Source organism: Elgaria multicarinata, chromosome 2 (assembly GCF_023053635.1).
Source record: "Elgaria multicarinata webbii isolate HBS135686 ecotype San Diego chromosome 2, rElgMul1.1.pri, whole genome shotgun sequence".
Taxonomy (NCBI): domain Eukaryota; kingdom Metazoa; phylum Chordata; class Lepidosauria; order Squamata; family Anguidae; genus Elgaria; species Elgaria multicarinata.
Window position 1 is genome coordinate 20,668,918 of NC_086172.1, and position 26,157 is coordinate 20,695,074.

General features: G+C 44.5%; 1 protein-coding gene across 1 annotated transcript in view; it reads left to right on the forward strand.

Moving 5' to 3' along the window:
- Positions 1-23,681, forward strand: part of VWC2L (von Willebrand factor C domain containing 2 like) — a 154,237-nt gene extending 130,556 nt beyond the window's left edge. Inside the window, exon 3 of the mRNA XM_063116105.1 lies at positions 23,533-23,681. Coding sequence (XP_062972175.1) covers positions 23,533-23,681 — 149 coding nt within the window. The remainder of the gene's footprint in view (positions 1-23,532) is intronic.
- The last annotated feature ends 2,476 nt before the right edge of the window (positions 23,682-26,157 follow it).

Below are 26,157 nucleotides of genomic sequence, written 5' to 3' on the forward strand. Positions count from 1 at the left end.
TAAGTTCTTTGATTACCTTAACCCCAATCTGTAAAATGTTTTTTTACAGATCTGCTTTTTTTTCACTGTAGCTATCTCTTCTCTCTTTCAGTTTTACCTACTTCCCTTTTCTTTCTTTCTTTCTTTTTCCCTGCTTCTCCTTCACACCTCTCCCCTTCCCACTCTTTTTAAAAACGACCTTAAAACATCAAAATAGAACGGTGGTGATGCTGTTGGTGAAACGCTTCTGAGATTAGAGCACAAGCCAGTTATGGGTCATGATGACCTCCCAACTGAAGAAAATGGATTCTCTCAAGAGCAGGAAAAGGTTTAGAACCTGACATTCTAGTGGTTTCACAAAGCACATCTATGCTATAAACATCTGAGGTCAGTTTAACTGTCATTGCTTGTCCCAAAGTATCCTGGGAATTTTAGTTTGGTGAAAGCGCTGAGAAATTACTTTCTTTATTAGAGATACCTATTTTTCCAACAGAGCCACAGTTCCCAGGATTCCCTTGGTAAAGCAGTTTAAATCTGTGGTGTGGGCACAACCTCAAGGAATGAAACATGGGTCTACAAATTATTCAGAATAAATATGCACGGAATTGAATGGCCTTATTTATTTAAGTTTAATCCTTATGTTCACCACTCCGGAATCTGTTTCAGATATGGAGTGGAATACAAATTTTGTAAATAAATAAATAAATAATTCAAATATTTATAGCCCACCTTTTAGGCTAAGAACCCTCTCAATGCAGCTTCCAAACTAAAATACAAATAAGAATAAATGTCAAACAAGAACATCCAGCCCCTAAAGTCCAATAAATGATTGTAGCTAAAACCAACATCAGCTGAAAAAGTCCGTCTCTTAAAAAAAAGAACAAGAACATGGAAGAACAAGTACATGGGCCTTCAAGGCTTTTCTAAAGACCAGTAATGATGGTGCACCATAGCTGCTATTGTGTTCCACAAATGTCTTTTATCCCCCTTGGCCAGCACGGCGTGAGGGGGAGAAACACTCATTGCAGTGGGGAGGAGGGGAATAAAGGCCTCACGTGTTGCACACATGGGCCACGTGAGACAGAGGCGGGGCCAAGCCTATAAAAGCTGGTCCCTCCCCTTTTTCAGCCTCTCTGGGACTGGCCTGGTGGTGTCCTTTAGGTTGTGGGCACAGGGCGTCCTTACACTCCGCCTTTATCGCCCTACCGAGGAGGGTTCGCTTAAACTCACCCACACCTCCCTTAAGGACGCAAGCGTGTGCTTGGCCTAACGTGCGAGGGCAGGCTGGCTATAGCCCCATCCAAATCGCCCCTCATCCTTCACTGCCCCTCAGCAGGCATGAACTAAGGCCATGATAACCTGTTGCATTTCAGGGTTGGCTATGGTCCAACTATGGTCCAACTAATGGTCCACCCAAGGCTGCCTCCCAATAATAAATAAACGAGAGGCTGTGTAGTATAGTGGTTAGAATCCACTCCACCCCCATCCCACCCCAGCATCACAGCTTGGCTTTGGCTGGGCGGGCACCTAGCCGAAGCCAAGCCAGGACACTGGGGTGTGGGGAGGGAGGGCAGACGGCTCCACATTCTGGCGCCCGGGCACACCGGACATCAGAACATGGAGCCGTCCGCCCGCCCCCCCACCCCCCCATCAGCGTCCCTCCCAGCTGAAGCCAAGCCGGGACGCTGGGGTGGGGGTGGGCGGGCAGACAGCTCCACGTTCTGACGTCTGGAATGCCTGGAGCCACACTCCCAGTCAGAGACGCTCTAGCAGAGTGCCCGCCCCAGTCGACAGCCCCGTCCGTCGCCTCGTGTAGCACTTCCGGGTATGTCACTTGAGGTGAAGGAAAGGTAACGCAGCCTCCATCCCTGCCTGTCTCCGCCTACCTGGGGTGGGGGGGTATGCTGGGTGGTGGTGGGGATGAAAGCAGCTCACCTTGCCTAGGGCGCAAAATAGCCTGGCATTGGCCCTGCATAGAGCTGAACATGTTGTTGATCTTAAATACAGGTGAAGGCAGTCCTTCAAGTAGCCTGCTCCCAATCATTAAAGAAGCTATGGATCCCACTCTGTCCAGCATATATAATACAAAGCAAAAAAAAAAGTGATAATATACTCATTATATTTAGGGGGAAATGCACAGAAATGCAGAGAAGCCTCAATTGAATATCCATATAATTAAGTTAAATTGTTTCCATTAACCAGTGAATTCTTCTCCGAACCCTAATGAATTCACTGACATGGATAACAGACACCTTACAATACCACTGGCTAGTGTTTTTTGGTGTTTTTTTATTATTATTATCTTGGATAAACTACTGCAGATCCATACAATTTGGCTGCAGAAATTATTGCAGATTGTTCATCAAGGTTGCTTCTCGCCAAAATACATAGTGTGATATACACAGATTTTGCTATATGGAACTGAAAGAATCTGATATACATTATGATGCCATTATTTCTTATTGAGGGGAATGTCTCCGAGAAGCTTTCAAGTTACACAGAGCTCTTTGTCAGACCAGAAGGAAAAGTAGCCAATAGCCAGGTAAACAAAAGCAAAATGGGCGTAAATGTAATTAGATAATTTCGAAATAGCACACAGACTGCTTCATATGTGTAGGTCTGACAGTCACACAGAGCTCTCATATTATCCTGCTGTGGCTGTTTCAGACTCAGTCCTGGCACAGACTATGAAGCAAACCTGTCTCAAAGGTCAAAAAGCAGCTAGACATCAGAAGCACAGTGCTATCGGCCAATATGAGAGCAGTCAAAAAGCAGAGCCAAAGACAAGCACAGGCAAATAGTCAAATCCTAGGAGCAGAGCCTGATGAGGGGTCAGTCAAAGTAAGAAGGGAGGTCACAGAAATTAGGTTGCACAGCTGATATTCAAATGTTGTTCTAGCACCTAGTGTCTGGAACTGACGGCTTTTAAGCCTGAGCCTTCAGAGCACAGCTCCAGACCTCATGAACAAAGCTTTGCTCACACGTATATCTTCACTCAAGAGGAGCCCATGTTCCTCAAGCAGGCACATCTGTACCTGGCATCAGGCTGAGCCTTGACCGTCAGACACCTGCGATCCTTTGAGCTACGGGGCCACTCAGTATCTGCCTCTAACTCTGAGAAGGGGCTACCTATGACTTGAGGGTTAGAGCCAATTAGGGTGACCATATGAAAAGGAGGACAGGGCTCCTGTATCTTTGACAGCTATATTGAAAAGGAAATTTCAGCAGGTGTCATTTGTATATATGGAAAACCTGGTGAAATTCCCTCTTCATCACAGCATTTAAAGCTGCCCTCTTTTAAAACTGGTCACTCTAGTATAGCTCCTGCACCTTTAACTGTGGTGATGAAGAGGGAATTTCACCAGGTTCTCCATATATACAAATGTCACCTGCTGAAATTCCCCTTTCTATGTAACTGTTAAAGATACAGGAGCCCTGTCCTCCTTTTCATAGGGTCACCCTAAGTCAATAGCTGTCCCCCATGAACCAGGACCAGCCCCTGATCCGCCTCAAGGACACCAGGCTCAGGCAGCTCCTCCACGATGCTTGGCCCAGGGGAACCAGGTCATTATCAGAAGAGAAGTCCTCCAGAGGGGGCAGGGCACATATGAGCAGATGCTTCCTTACTTGTTTCAATGGTGGAGACAGGCCACCACGCACAATGGGATGCCCTAAATGGCAAAGTGAGTAGGGAAACTCCCCGACATGCACACTGCATCCTCTGGATCAGAATGAAAAAGTTAAAAAACTGTTTATGCACAGTGGACTATAGTTTGTTGAACTGATCTAACATCATAGAAAACTTACTATCATGGCAACATAACTGTTTTAACTGTTTTAATGGCATCTATTGCTTTTAAATTATATATTGTTTTAACTTGGATTATGGTTTAATTTGTTTTTAACTGTGTATATTTATTGTTTTATACTGTATGTTTTTATCTGTACGCCGCCCTGAGATCTTAGTGAAATAGGGCAGGATATAAATGTTTTAAATAAATAAACATAGATTGGTTTAGCAAAAGATGTCATCTACATGCCAATAAGAATATTTGTACACACACGCATGAATTTTTGCAATTACCATTTCCTACTTTGTATCTAGCAGTAATTTCTGTCAGAGGTCGGCCAACTGAGCTGTTGGTCCATTTTGCCTACTCAGTGGTGGTGCATATCTTTCAAACATTTGGAACACTGACACAATGGGCATGATAATGAGATTATAGCAGCCAGAAATCAAATCCTCCTCCTCCTCCTCCTCCTCCTCCTCTTCCTCCTCCTCCTCCTTCTCCTTCTTCTTGCCTTACATAAGCCACTCATCCATTTCCAGGCAAGCAACAGCCATTCATCCACGGAATAACACAAATCCACAATAAATTCCAAACTGTATATTATCTGTTTGGAACACTGACACAATGGGCATGATAATGAGATTATAGCAACCAGAAATCAAATCATCCTCCTTCTCCTTCTCCTTCTCCTTCTCCTTCTCCTTCTCCTCCTCCTCCTCCTCCTCCTCCTCCTCCTCCTCCTCCTCCTCCTCCTCCTCCTTCTCCTCCTCCTTCTTCTTCTTCTTCTTCTTCTTCTTCTTCTTCTTCTTCTTCTTCTTCTTCTTCTTCTTGCCTTACATAATCCACTCATCCATTTCCAGGCAAGCAGCAGCCATTCATCCATGGAATAACACAAATCCACAATAAATTCCAACCTGTATATTCTCTGTTTCTGCCTCTGGATTGGCTGCCATATACACAGGAAACTGGAAAGGGTCACCAGTAATTATACAGCTGCAGGTGTTGGGAACAGTCAGTCCTTTAGTAACAAAGAAATAATGGGAATTGTTATCATTGTCGACTTCACCTTTCTATGTAAAATATATACACTTAGACAAAGATGGACATCGTTAATGGTATTCTTTTTATACGTTCAGCATTTGGATACCTGCTGCCAATTTTGGCTCTCGCAGGCCCCACTTGCAGGCTTGGATCTACAGAGCATTATTATCAGCTAGACAGATGGTTCCTCAGGCATGGAAATCCAGACATCCTCTGGATACTCACACCTCAAAAGACATTTTTTTCTGAGAATTTTTTTTTAATTTTCTGTTTCTCATCCCAAGAGAAATCAAGGCCAGGTTGAAGAATTTACTCTGAATAGTTTCCGGCTTTTGTGGTGGCTGCCATATTCACATAGACTGACAATGCTGTAGAACAGTGGCTCCCAAACTTTTTCAGGTAACCGCCCCCTTGGTTATACAAACTAGGCATGTGCTCCGCTCCAATTAGAAGCGCAGAAGCAGGAGCGAATTGGCCTGCTCCGCCTTGCCCAGAGGCGGAGTAGAAGTGGACCGCGGACCCCTAGAAGCAAGGCGAAGAGAAACGACCATTGGCGGAGCGCTTCTCTTTCCGCAGAGCGCTCCGATCGCCATCTTGAAACATTTCACCCATAGATAACTGGGTTGTTTTTGAAGCTATCGTTCTGAAAATTCTTGTGCTTAGACAGTCGTGGATGGGGGTCATTTTGAGACTACTCTCACCTCTCTGAGTCGTGCGGGTCGCGTGCTATTTTTTTTTAAAATCGGGTCGACAAACAGGGACAGCGCGGGTCAAACGGCGGTTTTCGCCCATAGGATTGCATTGCGGAAAAGAATCGGGGATAACTGGGTTGATTTTTAAGCTATCGTTCTGAAAATTCTTGTGCTTAGACAGTCGTGGATAGGGGTCATTTTGAGACTACTCTCAACTTTCTGTGTCCTTTGGTTCGCGTGCTAGAATTTTTAAAAAATCAGGTCAACAAACAGGGACAGCGCGGTAAACCGGCGGTTTGGGGTTTTTTTTTTTGTTTTTTTGTTTTGAAGCGATGACAGGCACATTCAACTCCCAATCCTGATGAGAATTGATCACCTCATGAAGCATCCTCCAATCCAAGCGTTGGAGGGGGGGACTAAGGCAGAGGCACCCTCAGAGCTTTCTGCTTTGTGTCTCTTTGTGGGTTGTCGTTCGTGGAGAGAGGAGTTAGTTATAGGTGCTGCTGCTGTGTTTGGACTTTGGAGATAGATTAGGATTTAGCTTGGCGCGCGTGTGTGTGTTTGTTTGCTTCTTTCTGACTTTTAGCTTAGTTTGCTCTGTGTTTTTCCCTTACTTTGATTTAATATAAACTTTATTTTTAAACTTTGGAGTGTGTGTTTGGTTTGTTGGTTGGTTGGTTGTCCCCCCCTCCCCTCTCTTAAAGCCTGACTGTGTTTCATCTTCCTTCCTTCTATATACCAAAAAAAATACAAAAAAAATACCAAAAAAAAATTATTCTCTATTTCTTCTCTCTGTTACTTGGACTCTGTGTGTGACTGTGTGATTGTGTGAGCGTGCTGTGTGTGCAGTGCACTGTTTGTGAAGTGCAACAGCCACTGATTGAGAATTTCAAATCCTGTTTGGGCAAAGCATACACACACTTCTTGTCCCATTTCCCTACATACAGTAGGATTAGACACATGGATTAGCTTTCATGGTGCCAAGTTTGAGGTTTCTAACATGCAAAATGACAGAGCTATGGAAAGAGGTGTGAATGGGGTACCCGATTTTCATAAATTCCCCAAAAATCAGGGGATGATGGGATTGCCTTGAAACTTGGCGTCCATGTGGACACGTGGATAAGCTATCATGGTGCCAAGTTTGAGGTTTCTAACTTGCAAATTGACATAGTTGTAGAATGGGACAATTTGGGGTGAGTTAAGCCGCGCCAAAAATCAGGGGATGATGGGATTGCCTTGAGTCTGGGCGTCCATGTGGACACATGGATAAGCTATCATGGTGCCAAGTTTGAGGTTTCTATCATGCAAATTGACAGAGCTATCCCAAGGGGTCTGAATGGGGTGCCCGATTTTCAAAAATTCCCCAAAAATCAGGGGATGATGGGATTGCCTTGAAACTTGGTGTCCATGTGGACACGTAGATAAGCTATCATGGTGCCAAGTTTGAGATTTCTAACTTGCAAATTGACGGAGCTATCGAAAGGGATGTGAATTAGGGTTATGGGTGGTGCGTTAGAGGTTAGAGCAGCTCCAAAAATCAGGGGATGATGGGACTGCCTTGAGTCTGGGCGTGCATGTGTGTCCCTGAATAAGCTCTCATGGTGGCGAGTTTGAGATTTTTAGCGTGCAAATTGACGGAGCTATGGAAAGGGGTGTGAATGGGGTGCCTGATTTTCATAAATTCCCCAAAAATCAGGGGATGATGGGATTCCCTTGAAACTTGACGTGCATGTGTATACCCCCATGAGGTGTCATGGTGCCAAACGTGAGGTTTCTAACTTGAACAGAAAAAAAGTTGTTTACTTTTTTAGCTTTCAATGCAACCCTATGGGGGGGAAACGGAGCTCCGATCCGGATCCGGAGCTCCGAGCGGAGCGGAGCGGACATGGGCGGAGCGGGGGCGGGGCGAAGTGGCCCGATCCGAAAATCGCAGATCTGGAAGTGAAGCGGAGCGGGGGGTCCGTGCACACCCCTAATACAAACTCATGCCCAGTGCCCCCTACCCTACCCTACCCTACCCTATAAAATCATTATTCAGAATAGCAGTTTTCAACGACCCACTTAAGGAAGATAATAAAAATAAAATTCAAAACAGTAACAATTAATTGAATATTTATTCAAAATCCAATAACATTTTTTTTTAGTTTATTCAATTAAACACAATTGATGGACTTGATCCAGTGATATCATCTTTTCAAAGTCATTTAACAAGAATATTAGATATCACATTTAGTAACTAGGGTAGAGTACGTCACTATTCTGTAAATTCTTAATGTGATGGATGGGCATGATGAAGGGATACCAGTTTCCCAATGTCTGGTTTAAAGTCACTTAACATGAGTCTTAAATCACCATGTTTAGTAATCTGGAGTCAATTTCTTTGCTTGGAGACAAGAAGGCAGAACACACCACATTCCACCAAATATGTTGGAAATGCAACCAGGAGCTTCTGAACCACTCTCCACAGTGCAGGATAGCGATCAGAAATTTCCTTCTGTAACCAAAACTCCTGGTACAATTTCTTAAACGTTGATTCCTTAAATGGGAAGCACCCACCTCAGGCTTGCCGAGGGAGGGAGGGAGGGAGGGAAAAGAGAGCGAACGCCTCTGTTTTGCAGCCGACATGGCAGGGCACACCATGCAGGGTATGTCTCTTCATAAGCATTTTGGTGTTTTTGAAACATTTCAATTCACTGTTAAAAGGACTCTTCTTAAACAGTATTAATACATGTGTGGATTCTTCCCCTATATGGCTTGGGACCAAACTACCTTCTCCCATAAAAATGTCCCTGGATTTTAAGACCTTCTGGAGAGGCGCTTCTCGGAAAAGGCCACCTCGAGTGCCCCCTGCTGCCCCTTTGCCTCTAAGCACCCCCTGCTGCTCCCTTGCCTCTTAACAGCCCCCTATGCAATCCTACCACCCCTACAGGGGTGGTACCTCCCACTTTGGGAACCACTGCTGTAGAAGGATACTCAGTCCAGGGCATTTTAGAGGATGCAAAATGGTGGCCAGGTTGCCAGCACAGTTGCTGCTGTTGTCACTGGCAGGGGCAGAAAAATAAAATTAAAAACTGGGGAGGGGAGCAGACAGGAAAAAGAAGCCATGTGATTGGCACTGCTAACGGTGAGGCCCACCATGTGAGAAACTGTTGGAGAATTTGTCCTCTCCCCCCCACCCCCCGGAGAAATTTGGCAAAATGGTCTCTCTGCAATTTCTCTGTGCAAAAGCAGGGTGGAGAATTTCAAGTGGCCATTCACACGTAGCTCTAGCACAGCGGTTCTCAACCTGTGGGTCGGGACCCCTTTGGGGGGTCGAATGACCCTTTCACAGGGGTTGCCTAATACCATCGGAAAACACATATTTCCGATGGTCTTAGGAAACTGTATTGACTGAACTATGTCATGTATCATCTTTTGTATTATTAAAGCTATTGTTATGTATTATTTTCATTAGCAAACCATCCCATGACAATGGATCGTGTAGAGAAGAACGAAAATAATTTTATGGTTGGGGGTCACCACAACATGAGGAACTGTATTAAAGGGTCGCGGCATTAGGAAGGTTGAGAACCACTGCTCTAGCACACCTAGTTGGACAGCCTGAGAGGCTCAGTGGTGATGAAAGGTGTCATTTTCAGAAAGCTAGAAGCTTTTGCTCTTTGAATGTTCAGGTGAAACGCCGTCAGCCCCACTGACGGCGGTACCCTGCTTCAAATCGCAGTGTCATCCTCTTTCCCTTTCCCTTTCCTTTTCTTTTTGAACCACATTAGTTTATCATTAATTTAGCTGTTCTTTCTGATCAAGCACTTGGGGAAATGAGGTTGATGGGGAATGAAAATTGAATGAAGTGATACATTTTGTTTGACTGCTTCCCAGAACACCTGTGTGATGCCACCACTCTTGCTTCCTTTAATTCCCTCCTTTAAAAACTCACCTGTTCCATGAAGGCTTGGTTTCTATGCCCTAACTAAACTTAGGAAAGTATAACAGAAATAATGCCTATTTTTTTTCCCCTCTCTATCCCTTTCTCCATTTACCTTCTTTTCCCCTGTTGTCTTTCCTGTGGTGAATTTTACATGGCAAACTCCTTGGGGCAGGGATCTTTATTCTTATCCTTTGGAAACCCCATACACACTGATGGTACCACAGCAGCAATGACTTGGATCCAAAGTTGTTTTGAGCAAGTAGAAAGGCCCTTCTAGCCATGCACCCCATTCTCCTGCAGTCCCTGATGGCCTATCTTACGCCATTCCAGAGGTTCCCTTTACTCTCAGGGACAGCTTTTGGGAGATGCAGGTAGGGATGGAAGAGAAATTAGCTTAATCTCATTTTTTTATATATAAATTCACCCAATTTGCACCTATCAAACGTATAGGTGAACCAGAACGCAATTCCTGCTGCACACGTGGAACTCCAACGTAATACGCAACAATAAGCAAAAATAACAATAAAAATGATCCAAACCAGGAGTGACTTGTGAGCCAGGGCTTTGGGGAGGAGAGAGACGTCCACAAGGCTGTGGGGAGGAGAGAGATATCCACAGAGCCTTGAGGAGGAGAGAGACGTCCACAGGGCCTTGGGGAGGAGAGAGACGTCCACAGGACCTTGGGGAGGAGAGAAACGTCCACAGGGCCTTGGGGAGGAGAGAGACGTCCACAGGGCCTTGGGAAGGAGAGAGACGTCCACAGGGCCTTGGGGGGGGAGTGACGTCCACAGGGCCTTGGGGGGGGGAGAGACGTCCACAGGGCCTTGGGGGGGAGAGAGACGTCCACAGGGCCTTGGGGAGGAGAGAGACGTCCACAGGGCCTTGGGGAGGAGAGAGACATCCACAGGGCCTTGGGAGGGGAGAGAGACATCCACAGGGCCTTGGGTGGGGAGAGAGACGTCCACAGGGCCTTGGGGAGGAGAGAGACGTTCACAGGGCCTTGGGGGGGGGGGAGTGATGTCCACATGGCCTTGGGGGGGAGAGAGACGTCCACAGGGCCTTGGTGGGGAGAGAGATGTCCACAGGGCCTTGGGGAGGAGAGAGACGTCCACAGGGCCTTGGGGGGGAGAGAGACGTCTACAGGGCCTTGGGGAGGAGAGAGACGTCCACAGGGCCTTGGGGAGGAGAGAGACGTCCACAGGGCCTTGGGGGGGAGAGAGACGTCCACAGGGCCTTGGGGAGGAGAGAGACGTTCACAGGGCCTGGGGGGGGGGAGTGATGTCCACATGGCCTTGGCGGGGAGAGAGACGTCCACAGGGCCTTGGTGGGGAGAGAGATGTCCACAGGGCCTTGGGGGGGAGAGAGACGTCCACAGAGCCTTGGGGAGGAGAGAGACGTCCACAGGGCCTTGGGGAGGAGAGAGACGTCCACAGGGCCTTGGGTGGGGAGAGAGACGTCCACAGGGCCTTGGGGAGGAGAGAGACGTTCACATGGGTCTATGGGAGTGTAAATGGATGGTGAGTAATGAATGGTGTGCCCCATGCAGTGACCATGAAACCAAGGGTCAGATGGAAAAAAGGAGAGGGCTCCACCGAGAGGCAGATCACGGCATTACTTATGAATATGGGGAATGGGGGGGGGAGCTCTACACTGGGGCAATCTCACCCATATCACCGAAATGTGAAAGATCATCCCTCCCCACTAGTAATCTCTCCCTTCACTTCCACTGCCACTATCAAACTACACTCCTTTGTTTAACGTCTGCCTTTTTCCTAAGGTAGCTGGTGATTGGGCAGGAGACAAATCAGATCAGAGGTACCCTGAAAGTAAACAAAAGCATATCGTATTTTATTTTATTTTATTTAAAAAAGGAAGCTTATTATTTAAGAATGTTAAGTACTTTTAAACAAGGTTTTTCTGTACAATTTATTTTATTGTCGATCAAGTGTTAGAAACCCCAGTTCCTATCACTAAGCTTAAGCCAATGCTATCCCCTGATCAATGAAATGCTGAAGGCAGTGTACAAAATAAAGCATAACATTTAAATGCAGTACTAATTATGTTAGTGGGTGATTCTCTTGCATCTTAGGAAACACTCATTATATATGCAGGACATTCATCTTAGCAGCTGGTGTTGTGATTCTAGTCTAGCCCGTCTAGGTTGTCTTTCCTCGAAGTGTTCAGGCATGTAACTCTCAGGATCACTGCAGGGCACTCTCTGATCGGCATAATATGGTTTAATCTTTATCGTGGTGAGTTGGTACTAGGAGGATCCTACATTTCGAGGGACATGATGGTCTTCTGGTCCCCTCCAACCATATCATTCAGTAAGGGAGTATCTGTATCAGTACAAAGGCAGGTGTCAAACGAACATCCAGCCAAGCTTCAACAGGGTATCGTGGTGCCATTGTGAACAGTTCAGCCTTAGCCATAGGCATAGTTTTCAATACCAAGGCTCATTGCCAGCACTATGTATGGTTATAAACGACAAAAAGGAATGATTTCAGCCCATGAAGAGTGTCTTTCCCTAACCATTGAATAATTGCAGCACATGATCAAGGATGAGAGGGCAGGTTTTCTAGGTTGTCTGGAGCTCCATCAGGCCTCACTGTTTGCTTACCATTTATTTATTATATGTATGTCATGGGCTGAGCTAGTACCGGGGGGAGAGTAACAAGTTGCAGTTGTGCAATGTCTGGGAGCATCCCCCCTCCTTTCGGGAGAGGTGTGGGTTGCGCTATGGGTTTTCTATTGGTCAGGGTGGGTCTGGTGACAAAGGGGTCCCAGAAAGGGATAAAAGGCTTTGGCACCTAAGGGTCCGGTCTCTTTCCTGTGGGTGTCAGGAGTCCAGCGTGTGTGTGGTGAGTCAGAACATCCAGGCCGGGCCGGCTGGATGGCGGAGGCTCCACGCGGCCGCTGAGGGAAGGAGTCTTAATTTGAGTGGCGTGAAGCCAAGTCGGAGTGAGAAACACGAGGTTGAGTCACAGAATTATATGTTTGTTTTGTTTTAGTTAGGTTTGGGAACAATTGGGCAAGGGACCTTGCTGGAGTTACGGCTGGTGGGGGTGGTTAAGTGGGGAGTGAGTGCAAATTCTATTAGGCTTGAGTGTGTGAAGGGGGAGCATGAGGTATTAGTCCCTGCTGTCCTAAGTGTGTTATTCCTTTATCCATGTTCTTCCCCCAAACCTCTTATGTGTGGACCCTTATAGGAGTGTGTAATGTAAAGAATAAAAGTGTTTGGTCCCTATTTCTGGAGTGTGGTGTGGTTTCCTTGAGAACCTAGACTGTAAAGGGTTAACAAGTGGCAGTGAAGGGGCGTGTGCCTGGGCTGGCTGAGTCAGACTCAGCTCTCTCCAGCCGGGGAATCGCTGAGTCAAACAGAGAAATTCCATCACAATGTATATCTGACCTTTACTCTAGGGGCCATACATGGTCCCCCTGCCCCCACATTCCCACTTCCCAATATATCACATTAGGCTGAGAAATAGCGTCAGGTCTAAGGTCCCCCAATGAGCTTCATGGTGGGGAATTGAACCTGGATCTCGCCAATCCTGGCCCGACATTCTAAACATTATCATACCCTTGCTTTTGCATGGATGCAGCCCAGTTGTTCTGCATAGTCCCCTTTAGGACCATGGAGTGAGGCCTAATGGGGTTCTAGAAGGCCTAGACCACTGGTGGGTCAAGACCCAAAGTAGGTCATGAGATCAGTCCAGACAGGTCACAGCAAAGCTATTGTCGCCACGTTGGGCATGAGGAAAATTTTGTAAGTGGGATTCCAGAGTGGGCCTCAGGTCTGGACCACAGGCCTAGACAGTCTAAATGCTCATCCCAGAATATGTGCTGCAATTATTCAAGCTGTCCCTGGCCTGCATATTCCTCAAAAGACTATGAGGAGCCTATGCAGGCCAAGGAAGAGCCAGGCATGGGAAAGAACAATGGCAGAAATGAGAGAGTAGAATAGATGTGACGGAAACAAACGACCAAAGAAGGAAAAGAGGTAGTGGAAAAGAGAATGAGAATGCAGTGGGATGTCAAGGAGACATCCCAATGAGATGGCTGTTTGCTGTGTCATGTCCCTCCCTGCAGGTGTTTTGGCAGCATTAAGAGGCCCTTTGCTCCTCCCCTGTGCGCCCGGCCTCATCATCGCTTTCTATTCCTTGAAATATGTGCCTACAGCAGTACACCAAGTGACTGGTGTGCATAACATTCCCTGGCTCTGCTGTGCCAAATGCCCACCCCCCCCCCCCCACTTCTAGACGGTGACAGGATCTTGGCAGGCCCATAATACAGGCTCATCTGGCCCTCACAACCATCTATGCCAGAGACACAGCCAAAACTCATCTGAGGTAGCACAGTATTCCCATCCCTGAGCTTTACCACTGATAGGCAGGCAACAGGTGCCGATCCTTTGGGTGCCAGTAGTATATGTCACACAGAGGCTTCCCTCAGCCTCTTGTCACAGAGTTTTTTGTGTTGTTGTTGTTTTTAAAAAAGGGAGGGGCAGGGGAGATTCCAGCTTCCTCTCTTTATCCTTTTTGGCATAGTTAAATGGAGGCCGATGCAGCAAACCACGGTTTTCAGTGCCAGGAGAACTCTTCATCTGTGTGTGGGAGTTTTAGCAATATTGAATTTTCCAATAAAATAATTAACAGACTGCCCAAGGGCAATAGCAGAAAATACAGTCTCTTCCCCCTTTGTCGCCTGCGTTCCTCCTTTGTATGATTTTCAGGGGAATCTTTTTGTTCTTAAATTTAATGAAAATGATTTTTCTCTGTATCCAAGGGACAAGGGAGCTTTCGCCTAGGCCCTCACATGACAGCTGGAACCTTACTACAGACTGTTGTTATGGATCTGGCAGGCAATCAGGACAGATCTCATTAAAGTGGCACAGGTAATTGGCTTGGCTGCTCACAGAGCAACTGCAAACGGTTATTGGCTTTCCTAGATTATTTGACCTGAAGCATTCAAAAGCAGGAGATGTTGCCTGCCTAACCAAAACAGCATCTGAGAAACGCTACAAGGCTCTCATCTTTACTGAGTGGGCAGTGCCACTTCAGACCGCAGCTGGAGTGTGCTCATAAGACTGAATGCACGGTCAAAGATAAATAAATTCCTGCACATAGAGAAGTATTGTATTTATTTATTTATTTATTACATTTTTATACCGCCCAATAGCCGAAGCTCTCTGGGCGGTTCACAAAAATTAAAACCATGACGAACATAATAAAACAACCAACAATCTAAAAACCCAAATACAAAATACAGTATAAAAAGCACAACCAGGATAAAACCACAACAGCAGAAGTTGATATAAGATTAAAATACAGAATTAAAACAGTAAAATTGAAGTGTAAGTTAAAATGAGTTGTTAAAATACTGAGAGAATAAAAAGGTCTTCAGCTGGTGACGAAAGGAGTACAGTGTAGGCACCAGGCGGACCTCTCTGGGGAGCTCGTTCCACAGCCGGGGTGCCACAGCGGAGAAGGCCCTCCTCCTAGTAGCCACCTGCCTCACTTCCTTTGGCAGGGGTTCACGGAGAAAGACCCCTGTGGATGATCTTAAGGTCCGGGCAGGTACATATGGGAGGAGGCGTTCCTTCAGATAACCTGGCCCCAAGCTGTTTAGGGCTTTGAATGTCAATACCAGCACTTTGAATCGTGCCCGGACCTGGACTGGCAGCCAATGAAGTTGTAAAAGGACTGGTGTAATGTATGTCATGGAGAAGGGTTCTACCCTACCTTCTTTCTTGACATGCTAGTTTTCTAAGAGCAGAGAACTGTGTGAGTGTAGGATTCAGTCATGCGAGTCCCCCTCCTGCACTCTGAAGTGTTTCAACCCAGAAACAGGTTTGATAACTCAGAATTAGGCCAGGTTCTTGGATCATTAGGAGTCATGAAGTAGAGAGTAACAGGCAATTTTTAGCATGATCTGCTAATGTGATTTGTGTGAGGAGAGCAGAAGGAGGAGGAGAGGGAGGTGGTGATGGTGGTGCAGTTCTGGCAGCATTGCATGATCTTTCATTGTGTTCCTCCAGTTCCTACTGTTTGCCTTTTACAGAGAAGATTAGTGGTTAGGACACTAACCACTAATCTTTTCTGCACCTCTATCCGATTTTCATCTTGGCTGTGAAATGCCATGGAATGCAAAGGATGGCTTGTAACCAAGAGCCCAATTGCTTACCCTGCTAAGAGTATGAAATATTAAAATTAACCAGGTTTCTGGTTCTCAGTTTTGCAGAAGTATTTTCAAAATGAACTGATGGTTTTAGTTACGGACCTAAAAGTCAGAGATGCGAGGACCTCTTTATTGCATTCATTTCCATGTGGGGATACACTGGGGAAGACTGGGCCACACATTGAGCTTCATCACACCAGGGTTATACTGTGCAATCACTGCGAATTGCGTGCAAAGGACTCCGAAGTTTTCCAGTTTATAATCTGCTTTTATTGTGAAGTACCCTGAAGTTTTCCAGTTTATAATCCGCTTTTACTGTGAAGTACTCTGAAGTTTTCCAGTTTATAATCTGCTTTTATTGTGAAGTACCCTGAAGTTTTCCAGTTTATAATCCGCTTTTACTGTGAAGTACTCCCATGCATCCTTCTTTAATTGTGCTTCAAAGGCAAAAGACCCGACCTATTTTGGTACTACTTTTGGAGTGAATCTTTTGTTGTTTTCCGAGCAGCCACTGGGGGCGCAGGAGCAGGATTTGATATGTTTAAAGAAAAATTAAACAAATGCTTACACCTGTGTAAGCTTTAAAGATAAAGACATCAAAATTGGCACAGTAATAGATATTAAGGAGAGCTTTAAGCATACCAAATTTGAATTGGATTGGGTCATCCGTAGATTTTTAAATGTTTTTTTACATTTCCCCCCCCCTAAACCCATTTCCTGATATGCAAAGTTTCTTAGGAGCGCTGCCGCCCGGGGTGTGATTTAGCTAGCAACAACAACAACAATGACAGCTAAACGCTGTAGGAGATAATTCAAGGGAAACAGGTACGTGGGATGAAGCTAATTGTCAGGGTTCACAGAGGATAAAGTAGTGATGTGCACTCAGGGGCATCAGTCACTGTGGAGCTAAACTTGCACTCTGCCCTGGTGACTCCAGTGTCCTGCTGAGGAGAGTCAGTTTCTGCTATGTCCCATTTACATTATCCAAGAGAACCCTGGGGGCAGCCATTGAGAATTCAGCCAGTCCCTATCTGCATAGACCCACTCTAGTTCCATTCCTTGATTTAACTCTGTAATGGACAATATCACGGAAGCTTTGTATAAATTAATGGAATCCAAATGTATATGGCAGTAGTTGTGACCTGAAAATGTATCCTTTACATTAATTGCTTGAAATGGAATGGAGACTGATTATATTAAATGAGCAAAATTGAGAAACATGACAAGGCATCTGAGATTTTTCTGGGCAGATGCAAGATTTTGCGTCATGGATAACAATACTCTGTGATCAACAATACTCTGGCACAAAAATCTGGGTCAATGAGTGATGCCTCGTAGGCAACCAGAAATAAACAGAAGTTAGAGCATTAAGCTAGGGTGACCATATGAAAAGGAGGACAGGGCTCCTGTATTTTTAACCGTTGTATTGAAAAGGGAATTTCAGCAGGTGTCATTTGTATATATGGAGAACCTGGCGAAATTCCCCCTTCATCGCAACAGTTAAAGTAGCAGGAGCCCTGCCCTCTTTTAAATCTGGTCACTCTAGTATAGCTCCTGCAGCTTTAACTGTGGTGATGGAGAGAGAATTTCACCAGGTTCTCCATATATACAAAGGACACCTGCTGAAATTCCCTTTTCTAGGCAACTGTGAAAGATCCAGGAGCCCTGTCCTCCTTTTCATAGGGTCACCCTAATTGAGCATACAGAAGTGGTTCCTGCTACCTTGAAAGTAGCCAACAGATATGTGCAAAGTGGCCTAAAGAGCTGTCTTGAATGTTACCCGAGGATGTCTTACTCACATGGTTTTATTGTGGGTGGGCCGTAAATGCAGATACAATTGGGAACAAAATTTATCGTGGTGCTTATCAACAAAGCAGAAGGGATCAGTTTAATGTGAGTAATATGCAGGAGCCATCCATTATTGTGCTTGATGGCAATATAAATTACATTGAGGTAGTTAAGACGGGCAACTTCAGGCTTGGGGGCTGCTGTAGTTTTAAAAAGCCGGGCTCTCCGAGAAGTGTACTAATAAAGCCCATGGAAATCATAAAGTTAATGAGATGAGAGGAATGGGTTTCCAATGCAGTAAAATGCAAATGCCTCTGGCGTGGAACGCGGGCAATAGACAGCCCACCCCATTCGCAAAGCTAGATTAGAGAGGCAAACAAAGGCCAGCAAGTATGACCACGTTAAAACATAGCTTTGGATACCTTCCGCCACTAAACAGACGGGAGCCTCCAATTTAGACTCATCTACAATTTAGATGGAGCAGATGGCACCTATTCGCCTGCAATAGTTTCCGTTTACAGGTGAGCATTCTGAGCTGAAATGGAGGGGAAAGCGTGAAATCCATCAACATCTCCTTTGCCTTTGATCAAGAAAAACAAGAACAGAAATGTAAATAACCCTCCTGAGTATAAATGCCTTTACCAAATGAAAATGGGAAAAGAATTGGAGTTTTGCAGCTGTTTTAGGGATAGGGGACACTTCATATTATTTTCTCAGAACCTATTCACTTACATGGGGGAATGTTTCAGCGAAGCCATGAATCTCAATGGTGCTTCTACATGTAAAGGATTCCATCTTTTTTATATGGAAAGAAAAAAGACAGAAGCAGCACTGGGAAATCGCAGGAGAGTTATAAAAGAAGACAATAGTAAGGTGACCCTATGAAAAGGAGGACAGGGCTCCTGTATCTTTAACAGTTGCATAAAAAAGGGAATTTCAGCAGGTGTCATTATATGGAGAACCTTTATGGGTTCTAATGCATCTAACTTCTCTCTAAGAGCCTTTCTGAATTTTGTTCATTTTCACCAAATAAAATAATAGATACATTAAATGAGGGGAAATCCTTTGAAGTTATTTAGGACAATGCATTCCAACAGAGAAGGCGACAAGTTCATAGCCAAGAGAAAAGAAAGCTTTTTTGGAAGCTCGAGGACAATGCATTTTCGCAGAGAAGGTGACAAGTTCATCAAAAAAGAAAGCTTTTTTTTTTGGAAGCTGGCGCAACAATGCAGAAAGCATTGTCTTTTTGTGTGTGTCTCTGGACAGAATACAAATATCTAACCAGGTCCATTTAATACAATAATGCTACCAGCAATATTGATTTAAAGGACGATGTGCACCTCATCCAGATAATTCTGATTCAGTTGGAGTTGGCTAATCTAGGGCCCAGGTCTTATTCAGGTGGTAAATCTCTGTAAACCTGTGTCTGGGTTGCCCAATTCATACTGTAGGAGGGGCGTGTGTGTATATTATTATAAAATCCCTCCCTCCATTTAGAAAACGAGCATGTCCGAGGAGAAGGCTAGGCTGGAACCCCTCTCTGATATCTGCTTTGCTAGAAATGTTGGTTTGAGCAATCTCTAAAGAAAATGGCATCATCTGACCGCTTTATACATTATCCAAAAGAAATGCAATGGGAGGTCTACAAATTAAAGCTGGACTTAGTAGCAAAGTGTTATAGGGTGACTATATGGAAAGGAGAGCAGGGCTCCTGTATCTTTAACAGTTGTATAGGAAAGGAACTTTCAGCAGGTGTCATTTGTATATATGGAGAACCTGGTGAAATTCCATCTTCATCACTACAGTAAAACTGCAGGAGCTATACTAGAGTGACCAGATTTAAAAGAGGGCAGGGTACCTGCAGCTTTAACTGTGGTGATGAAGAGGGAATTTCACCAGGGTCTCCATATATATCAATGACACCTGCAGAAATTCCCTTTTCAATTCCTCCTTTTCATATGGTCACCCTAGACAACAATGTCTGGGCCACCCTGCCCTTCTCTGTCAATATCTGCGTATGAGGCAGGGCGATTGCATGTGGAAACACCCTGTGCAGAGAATACAGCTACTAACAATCCATTTGAAGAACCTCCAAAACCTCACCTTTAGTTTCTAAGCTGCAGTCCCATATTAGATGCACCAGACAATGGCCAGTATAATTTATGCCCATATATTAAGTTTTTGAAAATATAAAGCTGCCATATCACAGAATCAGACCATTAGCTCGCCCTCTCCATTTCAATTAGCAGTGATTCACTTAGATGCCCTTCCCAATACAAATTGAGTTCCTTTTTAACTGAAGATGTTATTTATTGATTTACAATATTTATATACCACTCCCCATTGAAAATTTCGGAGCGGCGCACAAGATAAAATAAAATAAAAACAGAATAAAACACATTAAAATAGATTTTAAAAGAAGTAAAATGTACAGTAAGCTGGGGCTTCCTGGAATAATGACGTTTTTAGGAGGCACCAAAAGGAATACAAAGTTGGCGCCTGCCTGACCTCCAGAGGCAGGGAATTCCACAGGAGGGGAGCCACCACGCTGAAGGCTCTTCCCCTGGTGGACTCCAATCGGAGGATGGGTCTATGTGGAACCACCAGGACAAGATGTTAGGGATTGAAATTAGGGCCTTCTGCATGCAAAGCATTTATTCTGCTGCTGAGCTATTGCTCCCACATTTTAGCAGTTCCCCCACCTTCAATGCTAGGTGAATGTCCCACAAGATGTTCTGTGTTTTAGAATTATGTTCTGTGTTTTAGAATTTTAAATTTTGTATACTCGTTTTAATCTTGATTTTAGAATTTCTGTAAACCGCCCAGAGAGCCCTGGCTATGGGAGCGGTATATAAGTGCAATAAATAAATAAATAAATAAATAAATAAATAAATAAATCTTGTTGTCATCAAAATTAGGCTGGGGAGATGGCAGTTGGGAGGCTATATCTTCAAATGGCTTGAGAACAGCAGTTTGATTGACTACCAGGTTTGGGTCTCTGCCCCTATCCATTAGAAGCAGAGCATTGCCCAAACTCCTGCCTTCTGAAGGCATTACCTCCATTTCACCTTGCATTTTTTGGTGGTATTATCTGAGGCACAGCACAATTATGTATATGGAAGTCAGAGATTAACACTGCATGCGTGTATATAAACATCTGGGTCATTGTTTTTAGTAAGCCTTTTATGAGCGTGAGAGTAAAATTCCTGCTGACTTTAGAAGTGACTCGGTTCTTGATATTTTCTCATAAATAAGTGGAGGCAGGGGGAGGGTAAAGATAATAAGCAGATTAGAGAAATCCCTTTTATAAAATAAAATCCATAATAAATCTTGTTTGGAGTATGAATAAATCATTTTTGCCATACATAATTCATTGTTCTCAAATAACAAGCTCAGAACCCCAGAAAGAAAGCTGGAGGCACTTTCAAGAGCTATTTTTTGTTGTTTTGTTTTTGCATCTATAAACAGATTTCAGGAGAGCTGTGACCTTTTACATCAACAGAGAATTTGACCCCATTCCTTTCATTCTAGTGAGGTGCTTATAAGTCTGTAATTGCTGTAAATTGCCAGTATATGTGATGTTCATTAGTCAATATTATCCTCCTAAAACCTGTTAGATCCTGCATTATTCCAATTTTATAATCGGGGGAAGACCCCACACAGGAAATCTAGATTTCATCTGTACTGTAAATCATAGGGTGACCATATGAAAAGGAGGACAGGGCTCCTGTATCTTTAACAGTTGCATAGAAAAGGGAATTCCAGCAGGTGTCATTAGTGTATTTGGAGAACCTGGTGAAATTCCCCCTTCATCACAACTGTTAAAGTGCAGGAGCTATACCAGAGTGACCAGATTTAAAAGAGGGCAGGGCACCTGCAGCTTTAACTGTTGTGATGAAGAGGACATTTCACCAGGTTCTCCTTATATACAAATGACACCTGCTGAAATTCCCATTTCAATACAACTGTTAAAGATACAGAAGCCCTGTCCTCCTTTTCATATGGTCACCCTAATAAATCAGAATTCTGCAAACCGAATGAATGGGCAAGTAGAATGCACTTTTTTGAATTCCCCCACCTGCCACCCCCCCTCTCCAGTACAACAATGGAACCAGTTACCTAGGGAGGTTGTGGGCTCTCCCACACTAGAGGCATTCAGGAGGCAGCTGGACAACCATCTGTCAGGGATGCTTTAGGGTAGATTCCTGCATTGAGCAGGGGGTTGGAGTCAATGGCCTTGTAGGCCCCTTCCAATTCTGCTATTCTGTGATTCCTCTAAACCTGAGTAGGCATGAGAATCTGCAGAATGTGGATTGTTTTGGCAAGACTTGGAAGAATAGACAGGAAGGCAGTAGGGCAAGTAACTTGGATTTGTTGAGAGTAACCCCACCAAACTGAAAGAAGCCCTACCCAAATTGTTGGCTTTTGTGCCTTCAATTGAAACATTCCACATGATTTCCAGTTCATCTGATCGTTTATTTGATCATTTTCCTGTCTAAGTATAAAAGCTGGACCTCTGTGTTGTTGTTTTTAAGTAGACGGATATTCAAAGAATTCTGATTTCAAATTGAAGACCAACTTCTGTACTCCTGTGTGATCCCTACCATACAGATTGATCAGTTCCACTGACCACTGGGATTGCAATTTATGCATTGTCAAAAAAGAGGGCAAACAAGCATTAAGATCAGCATAACATTTCCGTATGCTAATTTAAATGTATCAATCCAGATTTAGAATTATAATTTAAGTAAACATTCAGTACATAATAGGAAAGAATGTGACTAGGTGACCTACTCAGTCAGTTGTCCGGGTGTTCACTGTTGGGGGGCAGCATGAATCAAAGGCCTTCTCTGCTCCGACCCCCCATCTTATGGTTCTCTATCTTTAAACAGGGATTGGGCTGGGCAGCCCTTCAAATAGAGAACAGCTTCAAATAGAGGAATGTCCTCAGACAACCTTTCAAATAGAGGACCGTCTTCTGTAAAATAGGACACAAAGCCATCATACTCACCATACGTTTAGGCTACCATCCTATACACACTTACCTTGGAGAAAGTTTCATTGAACTCAGCGGGGCTTACTTCTGAGTAGATAGCCATAGGATTGCATTGTTAATGACACAAAGAAGAGGTACTAGCATTAAGACATTTGTACACTGGAAACTAAAGTTCAGGATTAGACTCTCTCTCCCACTCTTTCAAAGACAGTAAAATAATGCAGCCTCTGGAATCTGCTGTTGTTTGCATCTTAGGCGACAGCTAGACCTAAGGTTTCTCCTGGGATGAACCAGGGTTCACCCCTGCCTGAGCACTGGATCCCCTGTGTGTCACCTAGATGAACAGGTTTGACCCCTGGACAATCCAGGGATAAACCTTAGGTCTAGCTATGGCCTTAGTGTTTCATGATAGACTGGCACATAACAGACTAGATCCCATGGTTCTAGATCCACTGTCCATTGCGTCTCTTCCTACATCACCTTTCCTGCCATGATCTGTATGCAATCAAGGAAGAAGGACGTATTCCATTAGCAAGTATGGACAAAGCAACCAGTGGTATTGTTTAAATTTTATGCCGTTGGAGACCAATTGAAAACAAATGGCTTGAGGTTTAGGATCTACTTGGAAGCCAGCTCAGCAGTCCTCACATTTTTCTGGTTTGCCATTCTTTATTAATATCTTTGCATGTAGAACCTATCCACTGTTCACTTTTTCTTTTCTTTCTTTTTCTTGTGTGTGTGGGGGTATTGCATCATGAGTACAGTACTTAGGGTGTTGGTTTCAGAAGAAGAAGAAGGTTCTATTTTAATTATTATCTTCAACTTCAACAGTTTTCTCTGCATCACTTAAGATTTGCCCTTAGACCACTCTCTTCACTCTGAAGTGAGAACAGCCATTCACATGTGACCAGCCTTGTTACCAAGGCCAAACAAGGCACAAAAGATGGGTACAGCTCAGGGATGATAACTGTGGGCACAATCCATCCAAAGTCAGGCGTTTGTATACCTGGACTTACGTCTCTCCCCTTGACATCAGGGGAACTTAGAAGTGCTTCACTTTGGCAGGATGATGCCCAGTGTAAACAAGTCCATATTCCCCGGTCTGCTTCACCGTTTAATTTATTTATGTGTGTACATTTCCAGGTCCAAACTGCTTTGCAGGAACCACCATCATTCCGGCTGGCATCGAAGTGAAAGTGGATGAGTGTAACATCTGTCACTGTCACAACGGGGACTGGTGGAAGCCTGCTCAGTGTTCCAAACGTGAATGCCAAGGCAAGCCAGCTGCATAGGGCAAAATCCCAAGCAACGACAAGTGCATATCCAACGTAGCGGCTTCTACACTGCACATGTTGAATCTGCCAGCTGCAATAGGGTCACCAGCAGAATCTTTTCGGGTTAAGCAAAAGTGAATATTTTCCTAATGGGCAAGTTCCCTCTCCCCCAACCCTCCCTCTCTGAAAGCCCGTATAGATATCTAACCTACTATGGCAAGCAGCCCAGATGGATGGTGTGGGTTAGGAAAGGAACAGTCTACAGAGCTTCTTTCTCCGGTGATACCAACAACCTGCCAACTACGTTAGAGCTTATTTTGGCTCTTCCCATCTGTGACATTAATATCATTAATGCTTTTGTGACTTTCAGCCTCTTCCTCTTTTTCTCGGAGCCAGGGTAGTTGGAACACGCAAGCTAAACAAGGACGGTTTAGCAATGAAATGCACTTTTTAAAATCGGTGGGATATCGACAGAAGAAGAAAAACCTTCAGTAATATAAGGGATGCACAGATATACAGTGATCAGGCACCCTAGGAGCCTCTGTATATGTTATGCTTTCTCCACCACGTGGGGACAATTGAATAGAAGAAATGTACACTGTAATCACAACAGATATACCCTGAAATATCAGGCTAAAGTATCAGGCAGTTGGTGTAGGTAGTTGACCTCAATGCCCTTGAAAGAGATTATGTGACTCCAAAAAGTCACTACACAATGACATCGCTCTCTATACACAAATACCTCCCTATTGCATTACTGTCTCTTCCAGTCCCAGTGCTGTAGGCACTGGAAAGGAGGGAAGGTGAGAAGGTACTTCAGATTTCTCAATGGCAATTTCCCCCAGCCTCTACTCAACCACTCAGCAGAGGAAGGAAGAGGAAGCCCCCTTGAGTCATGTAGCCCGACAGACAGTAATGCAGGTAGGCTCCAGAAACAATGAGCACTTTCTTTACCCTCCCACAGGCGCTAAGTAATCTGATATTGAATGTAGTCATCGCCAGGTCTTGGCATAATTACAGTGATGTTGGAACAAACCACGCAACATAGGATTCCCATCCATAGGTTGTCACACAGAGGAGGGCCAGGATCTCTTCTCAATCCTCCCAGAGTGCAGGACACGGAATAACGGGCTCAAGTTAAAGGAAGCCAGATTCCGGCTGGACATCAGGAAAAACTTCCTGACTGTTAGAGCAGTACGACAATGGAATCAGTTACCTAGGGAGGTTGTGGGCTCTCCCACACTAGAGGCCTTCAAGAGGCAGCTGGACAAGCATCTGTCAGGGATGCTTTAGGGTGGATTCCTGCATTGAGCAGGGGGTTGGACTCGATGGCCTTGTAGGCCCCTTCCAACTCTGCTATTCTATGATTCTATGATGTTCTTCATCAATACAAAGTAAAAAAAACCAACACCCCTATATATTTGAAAATTATTATCATCCAGAATATACCTGTTCCCTTAAATTCCTGGCGGGCCAACATGAGGGATCCATTTGATTATGATATCATGCACCAAGATAAATAGTCCCATGCCTGCTGCCTCTAGAACTCAAATGTGTGTCTCTGAGCAATTTCCTTAGTTATATCCAATTTCATTTTGTTTCCTCATCGTCTATGTTTTGCCTCCAATGAATGCCTCCCCCCCCCATTCTCATTTCCTAAGCTCACGGATGGCAGAAGCGGCACCATTTTGGTTTAATTCAATAGGACCACCGCTCCCTCTTCAAGAGCAGATCTGAACAGGCAACAGATTTGCACACTGGTGTTTTCTTTGAGCATTAAAATGTTTGATAAACATGTTAAAATTCCAAAGCTACTCTGGAAGGTCTTTTGCTGCAGCTTCATGTAACAAATCTGGAAGCATGGCCCACATATTTACTTGAGATTTTAGCCTGCTTTCCCTCATGTTTCATGGAAAGAAATTGGCATTTCCAGAAAGTCACTTACAGGCCAAAGCCAGAATTTGAAACTACAAAGGCAACCCAATTACCCTGAGGTGAGCTTTTTCATATCAGGGTAGCTTGGTCACCTGTTCCGTCCTGCTAAATGGCCAGTACAATTTTATGATGCATCAAGTACAGATGCGTGGTAAAATGTTTGTCTCTATCTATCTAAAGTAGGATAGAATCAATGAGGAATCACAACAAGGAAGCAGATGCTACCTGATGTTTGCCCTAACGTATGTGGTGTTAACTATGGCCATATAATCATGGAGGCAGTCAACTCAAGCCTCGGCTGTATGCTAGAGCCATCCACACCCTATCCTTCCCGAACATCAGCCCATGCAATGCAGGCCACAGCAGGTCAGAGGAATGGGGAGAGCATACCTTAGTGGTAGAGCAGATGCTTTATATGCAGAAGGACCCAGGTTCAGTTAGTAGCATATCTGCTCAAAAGGATCTCAGGAACCAGTTTTTTAAATAATAATAATAATAATAATAATAATAATAATAATAATAATAATAATAATAGGAAAGGAACCTCTCATGCAAACAC